The sequence below is a fragment of the Paramisgurnus dabryanus genome, chromosome 10 (assembly GCF_030506205.2).
Source record: "Paramisgurnus dabryanus chromosome 10, PD_genome_1.1, whole genome shotgun sequence".
Classification (NCBI taxonomy): Eukaryota; Metazoa; Chordata; class Actinopteri; order Cypriniformes; family Cobitidae; genus Paramisgurnus; species Paramisgurnus dabryanus.
The window spans coordinates 30696071-30709829 of NC_133346.1; the positions used below are offsets into that span (position 1 = coordinate 30696071).

At 35.7% G+C, this 13759-nt stretch overlaps 1 protein-coding gene across 5 annotated transcripts in view; it reads left to right on the forward strand.

Moving 5' to 3' along the window:
- The window catches only part of psd3l (pleckstrin and Sec7 domain containing 3, like), a 114028-nt gene that overhangs the window by 95286 nt on the left and 4983 nt on the right, over nucleotides 1-13759 (forward strand). For all 5 annotated transcript variants that reach the window (XM_065240492.2, XM_065240494.2, XM_065240496.2 and 2 more), the window contains 6 exons: nucleotides 2911-2954; nucleotides 6202-6392; nucleotides 8600-8670; nucleotides 10103-10260; nucleotides 10500-10644; nucleotides 11917-12060. In XM_065240492.2, coding sequence (XP_065096564.2) covers nucleotides 2911-2954; nucleotides 6202-6392; nucleotides 8600-8670; nucleotides 10103-10260; nucleotides 10500-10644; nucleotides 11917-12060 — 753 coding nt within the window. The remainder of the gene's footprint in view (nucleotides 1-2910; nucleotides 2955-6201; nucleotides 6393-8599; nucleotides 8671-10102; nucleotides 10261-10499; nucleotides 10645-11916; nucleotides 12061-13759) is intronic.

Genomic DNA, 13759 nt, shown 5'->3' on the forward strand with positions numbered 1-13759 from the left:
GACCCTTGTTAGCAGCGTCTCAATGCTTTACTGTGATTGATTTGTGATTCACAGACATTGTTTTATGCGCTGGCTCAGTCATTCACACCCGTGTGTTTGGCATAACAGCATCAGCGTCTGTTGTCCTGCGCCTGGTATCCCGCTACGACTGACACATGTCTCATATGTGATAAATACATAAATGTTTTTTCTCTTGTTTGCTTTTGTACTTAAAACACATTTACTGGACATGTATAGTAAAGGGATACAGATGTGTTTTTGCATTGGTTGCAATTTATTTAAAGGTTGATTATTTAAAGATTTGGGAACTTAGGTTGTTAGTGGTCACTTACTGCATTAGACTTTATTGGTGTATGTTAACCTTTTGTGTAGCATGTTTGATTTATCGTGGCTATTTAAAATTGAAGTACATTTAATATTTTGTATATGTCCACAACTATGGTAATTTTACCGAATCACTTAAAGGACAGACTAAGCCTGTGCTTTAAACAGAATTTCAGATGGCGTGCAATGAGTTCGGTCAGCTGGTTAGTCCATTTATGTCGTCTGTTACGCGTCACGCCAAACTAAATTAAAATGATCTTGATTTTTGAGCAAGTTTTCAAACCTGCCCTTCATCATTTATTGGTCAGGTAGTCACACCTCAAATTTACACCACTTTAATTAATGTGTTTCTTTACTTGTTTTAGGAAATTAACCAACAAATGTACTTTAAAGCACCCAGTATAGTTTGTTTTTTATGTGCACGGTCGAGTACACAGCCTTGCCAAGCATAGTTTACATCGTACATTTACACAGAAGTTAGACGCATGCATATTGCGACAAAATGCAGTGCATCTGTGGTCTACATACTACATTGTCCTGTATGCGCATGCCTGACCTGTGTTTAAAATACGCGCGGTTACAAAATTCCAGCGGTTAATGTACACTGTGAGCTTACTATTCTGAAATTTGTGTTACACTTAATGTACGTAAAACTATATTTAAGTTAGTAAGCCAGTGATTTTCAGGAATCCGTACAAGCGTTCACACACACATACAGTAAAGCCATAAGATGTGACGTGTAATGTAATACTTGGTTGTATGTTTTCTGAGTGTATTAAGTTTGCTTATTTTCTGCGAGAAACCCGAGAAACGAAACCACACTCTTTATGGATATATGGATTGCCGTAAAAACTCTTCATTGGCAGGGAATCGTTTTCTCTTAATTGACAAGATAATTCCTCAATGGTGGGGAAAGAGTTAACACCCAAACAATTTGTGATGAAATAAACATATCTGATCATTTGTAACCTTATGGTACAGTATAATCCAACACTTGCAGGTCTAACACTTTCTGCCTTATGCTTGCACACAGAATATTAAACTACTTCCAAAATTGAACATTTTGTTGTTATTATTTACTTACCCTCATGTTGTTCAAACCTCTTTGTTGTTTGCTACTAAAATGCTGTTGTTGTTTTTTATATTTTTGTTTGAAATGTAATAGAATTGTGACCGCCTCTTTTCAGCTTCATAATAATGTAAAACCATAATTAAAAATTTGATTTATGGTGTATGTTTAAAGTGTTCTGAAGAAAGTCAGGCTGTACCTCTGACTCTGAAGTTTACTTATAAGTACTGATGAGTAATAAATAATATAATGAATAATGTGTAAGAACTGGATCAATAGTGTTATACATAACAGAAGATCAGAGAAGTACAATGTGTATACACATGAAGAGAAACAGTTGAAGACTTTTATCCAATAGTGGATTAGATTTTTGTAACCTGTTCAGATGCCTTCACGATAATTGAGATTTACACGACTCACATAAAGTTATTTTATGGCGCTTTTGCATTCCTTTGAAGCAGAGAAGAGGTGATTACCGTCTGCTTCCACTGTAAACAAAATACACAATTCATCCCTTCACTAAAAATCTGTGTTTTGTTTCTGAATCAACAAAGCAAGCAACATGGGCAACATTTTGACAAACCCAACCCAGATGTAACATAAGTAACATATCAAAGGTTGTGTGTAGCTGAAGGTCTTCTGAAGTCTTGTCACACCTCAGATGATGTTCAGTAATTCAGCGAGCGTATGGGCCGTGACCCATCGTGTAATCCATCAGCTTCACATAACACATCTGCTGACCTGTGTTTTAGTGTAATGGCACATCAGTGTTACCATATGAAATATATCGCATGATAGATGAGGAGGTGACAGTATTATTTATCTGCTGCTTTCACAAACTCATTGAACACCGCAGTAACATTTGACAGCTGCTTTGTGTGTGTGATTTACCTTTATTTTATTTATGGAACAAAAGTTTCATGCCTAATATGACCTTTTCACTTATTCTGTACACGAAAGCTTCTTCGAAAAACCCGAAGATGTTTGGACATGAATAGTGCAATGAATAATGTGACATTTTCACAATGAATTTCAGTGATCGCTGTGAATGAGAAAGATCCTGGAAAGTGTCTGGAAAATAAGTGATTTATAATAACTCTTAAAGCTGCCAATCTTGTTTTTTTTTTTTGAAGAACATCAGATGAGTTATGTTGTACCGACTATCAGCACATATGATAATAAACATAACCGCATGATTGCGGATGCCATAATGCTTATCTACAACATTTCTGTAATACTAAGTGATTGATGCTTCATTAAAAATTTTACCAGTTTTATATATTTTATACACCAGTCAATATTTTTCAGGAGAAGCCTAAACATGAAGGTCTATGAGTGCAGTAAAAGTGTTATAATATAAGAGAAATAATAGTTCTGCTCACTTCTCCGATTCAATGTTTATTTATTTAATGTTCACTTGACTTATTTGCACTTTCTGTGACTAAGAAATCATATTAAATTGAATATAAATATGACTTATTATTCTCTGTACTAATTATCATATCTTTGTTTTGCAGTCGCTGTATAACTCCATCAAGAATGAGAAACTGGAATGGGCTGTGTAAGTACAATGCACTTTCATCACCAGTATTATTCTCTAAATTTACTCTTTGTATTGATTAGAGATATCAGTTGAGAATAAACAGAGAAGTGAGAGAAATGGGAACTGGAAAAAAGAGACTAAATTTGAACCTGCTTTCCAATAAGCACATGCACATCCCATTGTGGTATAACACCATCAATCTGAAATTTCAAGTTTTTTCTGTTTTATAATATGAGTAAATGTATAGCAACAATATATACCACAGAAAGCTAAAGCATGCCCAGACCAAGATGCACACCTCTTTAAATAAGAAACTCCTCTTGGTTTTTAGGATCGATTTGTGTGTCCTCCTGATCTCTGTGTTTTTATAATTAATCACACTCTGTCTAATGTGCAAGATCACTGCATTGTGTGCTAGCCATGCCTTCTTATTTACATACCGTGGTATACTTGGAATCTGCTTGTTAAAGTCAGGGTATCTCATTTCATCCAGAAACATTTTTAGTTATACTGGTTGAAAGTCTCCTCACATCCTGATAGCAATCAGTATGTTACAGTGTCTAAATATATTTGTATAAATATATGTCATCTGTGAAAGGCGTAGGACCCAAAAAGGTTTAACAAATCATTGAACTTGGACCAAATGCAAAAATTGGATGCATGACACTGTGCCATAGGGGCCAATCACACCAAAAGCATTTATGGCAGTTGCAGGCGCCATTTTTGAATGATATTCTATGGTTAGGGAGCGTTTGCGCGCTGTTTATGCGCGCCGCACGCCTTGCGGTTTTTGCCGCCGGCCGCAGCACGTGCTTTTGAAGGAGTGCTGAGAGCGGAGAGGCGCCCAACGTCAGTAGCAATTTCAATACCAGTCCTGTGCAGTAGTGAGCAGGAAGTAAAGCCGCGAAAGCAAGGCACGCCCTCGCTTTCGCAGAATGCGCATATCACAGCTGTCAATCATGACGTGACACCACCGTTTTTATAGCATTAAATAACTAACTAAAAACAAACTTATTTTAAAAACAAACATTTGAATTTACATCAGTGTGATGATAACTACAGTAAATGACAGAAACCAGCTTCAGAAAAAAGATAATTATAGTGTAATGAAATTGTTTAGTTGGTCTCAAGTCCCATTGAATTAACATGGGGGAGGCGGGTTTATGACCTATTATGGGACCAGTCATTGGGGGGCGATCGAGATTTTTTGGCTTCACTTTTCAGGGCTTGTGCGGCACGCTTGGTTCACGCAGACATCATACGTCATCAGTGCGTTCACGTATGCTCTGTAAATGGAGGCAAACAATCTTTCCTGCTGGATTGACAACTTGCACAGGAGCCACAAAACGAAAAACATGTTTTGAAAACAACAACGACAAAAACCGTCTGGAAAAAACTAAATTAACATCGCTAACTACTATATCTACAAAACCAAAAACATGCTGTATCTAATTCCGATTTAAAACAGTTGTTTTTGTTGGTTATTTTGGTAGTTAATCACTTTGTACTGCAAAAGTTTTCTCACTGGTGAATTAGACATGAATGGGCTTCTGGTCTGTGACTTTGGGTGCGATTTGAATGGAGGAATGATTTCAGTGCCAGTAGGCTAAACTTGGCATTTTTCAAAATCAGCTACTCTGCCATTTCTAGGTCCAAGCCTCCACTCACTTCATATGAAACTACAATCTCAACAGCTGTTTATGAGCGATATTCATTTTAATTACACGGCTCATTGGAGTGCTTGATTCTGATTGGACAGTCGCGACTTGTTTGCATCTGATGGAGCGTTTGGACCCGAACGTTGTAGCGTGCGATGTCAGACTTTACAAGCAGATAAAAGTGTAATATTGTGATTAACATTTTAGCCTGTTACATCACTTATATACCGTCACTCAGCTCAATTAAAAATTACAGTTTATTATTCATCATCATTATCAGTTAATCTTCAATAAATGCACAACATTTATAAATGGCATTGTCTAAATCGGGTTGATAAAGTGTGACTTTGAGTCAAATGATTAGATATGCGTGTCAGTAAAGACATGAGCTGTAATTATGATGTTGAAAACATGGGATTATTCTGACACTGTGTGTCGCACTGATAACAGTGATAGTGAGAGATCCTATTGTGCCAGATTATAGTCAGACTCTCTGCCAACTCCCTGTTAGATCAGATCTGACTCAACTATCAGCTCAACCTGGTCAACCAAATCAAGTCTTAAGTCTTTTTAATTTGTAGAAAAAGCAAAAAAAGAAAAAACAAGAAAACATACATTGTATGGGTCAAAATTATAGTTTTTCCTTTTATGCCAAAATCATAAGGATGTTAAGTAAGGGTCATTTTCCATGAAGATATTTTGTAAATTTCCTACCATAAATATTTTTCTGAGTGTATGCAGTTGCCAAGGACTTAATTTGGACAACTTTAAAGGCAATTTTCTTAATATTTAGATTTTATTAAATCTCATCTACTTTAGTGTTAATGGTGTGGTCCAGGATAGAGTTTTTTCATCTTTCTTTTCGTTGTTGTCTCTTGGACATTATTGTTTGGATTCACCTTGACTTGTCTCTTGTCGAAATAAAGTCCTGTTTTCTTCATTTTTGAGTTTCTCCTGACACGTATGACTAATGTCACAAAGTGAAGAGTCGTGAGGAGGTAAATGGCTGCTTTTTGGATAGTTAGTTTCCTAGCAACATTCATCTGTATGACTGACATACTCTCCAGCCTTCAGGAAATGTGTTTGAACGCAGTCGTGCATCTAACAGGACATCAAATATTTCTCACGGACTCTGATACAGTAATGGAGTCTCATTTTGTCCCTTTCGTCATATAGTGCACAAATTATTCAATTACAAAGAAATACATAGTGTTCTTTCTGTTTAGTTTGAATGTAGGACTTTAATCGTTTCCCATCTTTATCCGTCCACTGAGAATATAATAGATATCTTAGATTTATTTTGCTGCATCAGCACTTTCTTCAGCCTTTTTGAATATATCTTGTCATTAAATAAAATCTAATGACATGTAGAGAGGAGAATTATTGTGGATGTCTTTGCACACACACCCCTGCTTATTCTTCATGTGTCCTCAGGTTGAAAAGCTTTAAAAACAAACTAATGTTGAATGTTATTTATTAAAAACTGCAGCAGGTTTCAGTGAGGGTCAGGTTTGGGTATGTGAATAAGACATTTGATTCGTTTGATATAAAAATAACTCAATAAACCACATACACTTTGACAACATGTGTGTTTGTGTGTGTTGCAGTGATGGAGATGAGCTGAAGAAGTCTCTATCTGAGCTGGTGGATAAGAATGATCAGACTCACACTAAAAGCATCAGTCGCATCAGCAGCGGCAGTAATCCCTTTCTGGACATCGCTCATGATCCCAATGCTGCCGTCTACAAAACCGGATTCCTGGCCCGAAAGATCCATGCTGACATGGACGGCAAGAAAAGTAAGATTACAAACAAAGTCAATCTATCAGTCTTGATTGAGAATGATTCAAGAGATGATGTTCAGTGGTGGGGGGCACCTACACAGTAAAATCACCAGACCTGGTGGTACCCATATATACACCAGCAGTGTACATTTTACTCTGGTGATTTAGCTGTGTACTGGGATTTCGCCTAGAGCATCAAAATGGCTAGAAGCGGCCCGGTGTAGCAGCTTTAAAATGTATTTAAAATAGGGTGGTTATCTTGTCAGAAGCTGAGCTACAAAGTAGATTGACACAAAACATATCTGCACTGAAATGGGGCTAAAGTCATGATATTTACGATTGCCGCTTGTGCGATTTAATTTCACTTTCTAATGATAGTTTCCTGAAATGAATTATTTAAGAATCAAGCATCATTTCTGTGCCTAAAGTGAACACAGAGACGATCAATGTTTTAGCAAAACAAATTCAGGCTATTGTATCTCGAAGGTTTATATTCGTTTTTTTAATCTGTCATTTACAGCAAGAGTCACAAATTACATACTTAGTCATTTTTATGGTCTTGAAGCTCTAAATCTGAAAATAAGATTACGTGACTTTAGCCCGGGCTTTTACAGGCGGGGTCACATATATTATTTATATTGTTTTCATGGCTCTTTCTACAGTAACTGAAGTGGCAAACAGTATTAAAGTAGAGATGATGGGTTTGTTGTTGGTAGTGTTCAGGGGTTGATGGGAGAAGTCATTAAATAAATGCTATGTAAAGTGATGGGTTGGGATGAAGCAGGTGTGATTCACGGTTTTGGCAAACACAGATAGGGAAAAGAGATCTTGGCTGTGCTCTGATATATTTTGTATGCACTTATTTTTCAACTCTAATGAGATTTTCGAGTCACTAGAGAGAAATGTGCTGAGCTGTTTGTGTCTGGTAAAGTGACGGACGACTCGCAAAAAAACCTTACGGTTGATACGATCAGAACATACATATAATATTGTGTAAAGGTTATGAGAATTTATAGTATGGGTCTGTTGAATGCTTTATTTTGATTGGTTGAGAAATGTTCCACAGGTGTTGATTTTTTTTTGTAAAATGCACACCTGACCAGTCAAATGTCTTAAAATAACCTGAGTAAGTTGAGTTGGCCCATTACTCTTCACTGCTTTATGATTTAAAGCTCTGTCAGGTGTCAGCATGAGTTTAGTCTGCAGGCCACACTGAGCCTTCAATACTTAACATGCCAGTGTGATCTAATGATTGTGTTCATGGACACATACAGACAGTATTAGAGGAGGTAAAAACAGAAAGGCTTTAGTAATCTGAGCTATCATCACACATACTAAGAGAAACCACAGAGGTGCCATCACCAAACACACGTCCAGTGTTTGTGAGTGACAGAAGATTTACACACAGATCCCATTCCTAGAGAGACAATCAGAGAGAAAACATTCATCAAAGTCATTCAACCAATGAAACTAACTCTCTGATGAGTTTTACTGAAAGAAAACCTTCAACCCAATCTTACTCTGTGTCAGACACAGTATATCCTCTCCTATCCAGCATTGTAACATATATTACCTGTATTTATTGTCTATTACCCTGCACTATAGTTTTTTTTTAAAGAACTGAACTTGCCCTTCGGTGTGTTAGAAATGACATGAACATGAATTTGATTTTGACTTTGGTTAAAAAGCTCCAAGCATAAGTTCACTTAAATTAGTTCACATATTATGCAAAATCCACTTTTACAAGGGCATAAATTAATTGGTTGTGTGTGAACACAACAACCCTACAATGAAAACAATCCACCCACTTCTTTTTTTAATACATATTAAATCAAAGCACTTATTAGACATGCTGTTTTGATGCTCTTGTTAATGTGATGTCACACTAACAAAGCCCCACCGAAGTGTCAAAGTATTCAAGATGACTTACTCTTAGACTTCTGAAGTCATGTGATAGTTTTAAGGTCTGAAGCTGTCAAATCTATCAAACATTGCACACAAGATGAAATGGATGGCACGGGCTTTTCATACAGTAGATATTGACTGAGTTTAGCTCTGTTGCTTACACAAAACTGGACATTTTATTAGACTTTGTCTGCTGAACATCTAAATCATATTGGTTTGATACAACATGAAGGTGACTAAAAAAGAAAACTAAAGGATTTTTCTATTAACCTTACAGCAGGTTATTGTCCTGATTTATTTGTATTTGTGTTCTCCAGCACCGAGAGGAAAGCGAGGCTGGAAGACTTTTTATGCCGTTCTGAAGGGCATGATCCTTTATTTACAGAAGGTTTGTGCTTTCATGCTGTTTCATTTCTTTCTGCTCATAGATTAAATATAACAATCCATCAGTTTAACAGAAACATGTTAAATTATGTTAGTTTAGTTATTTGTGACTTGAAAAATTAAATGTAGCATACGTGAATCACACAAATAAATGTCTGGATCAAATTTAACCCTAAAATCAAAGGAAACTTTTTTTTTAATTTTGAAAACTATTAAGATTTATACATTGTGACTATATTTATTTTACAATTATGCAACTTACTATTTACAATTTTAATAATAAAGATTTATATTTAATTTAATAATTAATTTTTTTATGAATTCTTAAAATTCTTCATTCTTTTATTCTCATTAAAATGTTACAAAGCATATCTTTTAATAAGAAAGAATGACACTAGTAGTTTAAAGTTGTTTTCATAAAGATAAAAATCATGTCAAACAAAGACCACCAACATACTAAAAATAGAGTAAGTCGAAGAGAGTAAACATATGTAAAAGACTCTTTACAAAAAACATTCTCAGTATATGAAGAGCAGTCGCATTATTTCATTTATCTTTTAGGTTTCCATCAAAATTTTAAGCAATTTTTTTTAGCAAAAAAGAAAAACTAACAAATGCGAATTGTTTGTTTCCATCAAGTTGTTCCAGCGAATGATGGTAGTAGTATATCTAGTAACCAACAGTAAATAAAACAAGGCACGCTTAGAAAATGGAGATAGGACTGCATTTATGATTTGGCAAGTTATTAATATACTAGCAGTACAGCTTGTAATTGTCAAGCCACATATATGGGAAAGACAAGGTCAGCTGATACAGCTAAACGATCAGTCACATAAGTTTAATCTTCTCTACATCAGAATTTATTCTGCAAATGCATATCTGTCTCCCATTATTCACATTTTCTCTTTTTGTATAAGTCAAAAACCACCTCAAGCAAGCATAATTTTTTGCGAATTAAGGGATTTTTAGTTTCTTATGTGATATTTCAAAATGTGCATAAAATCAATGTGATTGAAACCCAGCTATAGTCTTACTGTAGATTTTGTTAAAAGTGAGCCTGGACTGACCTGAAAAAAACTCTTTGTCATTTAAGCTTAAGAAATAAAAGGTTATAATATCGTTCTTGACTAATTATTTAAATCTTTTATTTAAATCGCATGCTTTGTAAGCTTTTTAGAGATGTCGGCCTTTCATCATTCAAGTAGATGCAAGCTGTACCTAAGCTGGATACCTGGAAGTAGTTTTCCTGCAGTGTATTAAATATCACTGAAATGCATCAACTTGCCTTTTAAAGGAACTTTGATGCAAATAAAATTAAAGTTAGGACATCTACAGATAATGTTTAACCTCATGAGCTTAAACTAAATATAAAATGAGCTTATTTACCTGAAGAACTCAGACTGAAGCATATGTCATGTTGTCTTGATGTTGTGCAGGATGAATATAAGCCAGAGAAATCTCTATCAGAGGACGATCTGAAGAACGCCATCAGTGTCCATCACGCTCTCGCCATCAAACCTGTGGACTATGAGAAGAAGCCCAATGTCCTGAAGCTGAAGACTGCTGACTGGAGAGTTTTTCTCTTTCAGGCCCAGTAAGAGACTCATCACTGTATACACTACTACAGTATATACACAGCAGAGACTTTACAATAACTCCAAATCTAATTTCATGCTTCAGTTCAAGAACAATTAAGGCCACAGAGCTTTTATTTCTTCTTGATTCAGTATTTCAGAGCTAGTGACTCCATCCTTGAATAGCCATTTTCTGTATAAATGCTAAACTGTAGCTGGGCTTTATTTATATGATGATGTAACGTCTTCTGGTTTATAGGAGTCCTGAGGAAATGGAGTCCTGGATGAGAATAATCAACTCCGTGGCAGCCATGTTTTCTGCCCCATCTTTCCCCGCTGCCATTGGCTCACAGAAGAAATTCAGCCGCCCGCTGCTGCCGGCGACCACCACCCGAATGTCTCAGGTGGGTTAAAAAAACAACCATTCAATAACAAATGAAACTATACCAAACCTACATAACTTTCCTTTATCTGTGAAACATGAAGGGCGTTGTTTATCAGAATTTTTACCACAGGGCTGTTGAATTCTTGATTCTGATTGGTTGAGAAATATTCCACGGGTATGCATTATTTTTGATAAATGCACACCTAACCTGGCATTAATCTTGATAAATTCACACCTAACCTTAAAATAACCACCAGAGCAATGTCTGTGGCAATGCAGCGCAAAGCATCTCTTGTTGAGTTCACGCTCTGGATAAATGTACAAAGTCAAAGCTAAAGTTGGAAGCTGTTCTTTAGAAGTTTTCAGATATGTGTAACACTACGCCAGGGTACATAAAGGCAAACAAAACACACTTTTCGAAAGGCACTATTTTATTGGCGTGTACCTTAATGTCATATAACAATTTCTATAAATCCCTTATCCTGCCTGATTAAAACATAAACATAAACTGAATTTTTGTTCAATCACAGGGTAATTCGTCTGTGTCTCTGTAAAGCTTTGTTAATACTTGCGCTTTGGTCCGCAACGCAAACCTCAGCGGACGAGGCATTTATAGTTAACACGCTCACGGTTGCACTATTTTTTGAGCCGCCGGGGGGCGACACGAGCAATCAAGTCAAAAACAAGCACAAAGAAGAGAATTAAAGAAGCCATCCAGAGGAACAGACCTGGTGCTTTAACAATCAGAGCTTGATATATAAATATGAGAGCATGAATAAAACAACAATCTCTTAAATATGTCTTTATTAAACATTATCATTTCATTAACGTTTTTTATTAAACAAACAGTACAGACATCTTAAGGTTTCATACTTTACTTCCAGAGTGTCAGATAAATATATACATTGTTCTGCTTGGATTGATCAAAGAGAAACGTCACAGGTTTGCCTGCTCGGACAGAATCACCTTGAGTTCGGTCATTTTCGGATGCAGAACCGCGCGCACGGTTACAAAAAATGCCGTTCACACCTCCACGTGAAATGGGGTCTCGCGCACCCAACGCGCCCGACCACCCACTCCGCGTTGACGTCATTTTTGTCGTGCGCACCAACGCGCCCGTTTTACCTATTTTGGATCTAAAACGGCGTATTCCGCCAAAAGGTGACAAGTCCCCTCTATTATAGATTATACTTTTGTTTAAAGTTTCAAAACATTTTCCATGTGCTTTTATTGAGGGGAAATATTTATTTAAAGTTGTCTGAATTTTTGTTCATCTGAATGTATGTTGCAGGAAGAACAGCTGAAGTCTCACGAGGCCAAACTGAAGCATGTTTCCACAGAGTTAGCCGAGCACAGGTCCTATCCTCCAGACAAGAAGGTCAAAGCCAAAGAGATCGATGAGTACTGCTTGAAAGAGCACTACCTGGAGTTTGAGGTAGGTGCTTTTGACTTTTATGATGTGAGAGACACAATAAAACACCTCTGCATCTATCTGAACTCTATTTTCTCTTTCCCATCCTGACACACAGGGACATTCATAATCTTTGACATTTTCTCATTTAAAATGTCAGGCTTGAGCTCAGCTTGAATTTATGGAAATGTGCATAACAAGGGCCATTTCATTTGACTGATAGCTAAGGTCACAGGGAATAAAACTCATCTTTAACAGATTTAAAGCATCTTTGTGCTAAAATATATAAAACAAAAGCTAAAGATAACGTATGAAGCATATAAACTATACTGTAGCTACTATAATGTTTTCCTGATTGTAGAAATAAACCCTTGGTCCTGTATTTTTGTCTTTCCTATTCAGATTCAAAAGTCTCTTGTCACATGTACAGAAAACACTCTATACAATGAAAACCTTACTCTATGAATCCTCTTGTAAGCTAAAGTATGAAAGTACACAATGCTATGTGCAGTGTTCATATTTAAGTGTGAATGTACAGTGCAGACATGTATAAAGTGCATTTGCTGTAAATATGTAAGTGTACAGTATATGAATATTATATTTAGACATATGCATACATATTAAGATCAATATGTATGTACATTTATAGATATATACATAAACCCAGTATATACATACCTACATACATACATATAGGGCGCGCTCACATTATTCCAACCATATAGACCTTTTGCGAGTCGACGTCACAGTTACGTCACGCGCGCATGTGGTGGCAGAAAAACAGTGGAAATGAATGAGACACGAGTGAAACGAACAATATAACTCACTAGAAAATGTTTTGTTGTGCTGTTGAGTGTCAGAATAGGAATGCCAAAATAGATGACCTTCATTTTTATAGTATACCGTAGTCGAAGACACCATTTGAAGATAAACGTAGGTGTTTATGGTTGCAATAAAAGCCCTCAACCGGACAGACTGGAGTGATGAAATCATCTGAAAATCTTTTAATTATTTGAATAGAAAATAATTAGAGAAGATATCCGGTGTTCTGTCGAAGTCTGATCCCTCTATGTGTTTCTTATAGCGTTTTCATCACGTTACGTTTATAATTTATTCAGAAAGATTAAAGATTTTAATTAGTTCATAATATCAATAATATTACCATTTATTAAAGTTTTCGTATTTTTTTTCATTTTCTATTACTTCTTTTTACCATATATCTTAGCCTATGTCTTCTTCCTGTTTGTTCTAAATTATGATGTTTACTAATAAATATATAAACATAGCACACACACACACACACACACACGATGTAAAGTGTTAATAATATATAAACAGGCCTATACAAATTAATTTGTATGTAAACATAATAGTTTTAGATCAAACACGTAGGATAAAAATATAAGGAAGAAATTGAAAACAGGAAATGATTAAATGTTTAATAAATGATATTATACAGAATACATGATAGTATTGCTCTTATAAGTACTTCAGAGATTCATACTGTAAAAATAATTGATTTACCAATAAAGAACAATACATATACATTACATACATGCAAGCATATCAGTGGCCAAGCCATTAAAACTTTTAATTTATTTCAAAAATAAACGTAACTTGGTGAAAACGTTATAAGAAACATTACACTTAAGAGAAATATAGGGGAAACAGACTTCTACAGAACACCGGATCCTTAAAAATCACAGTTTAATGCTAAAACACT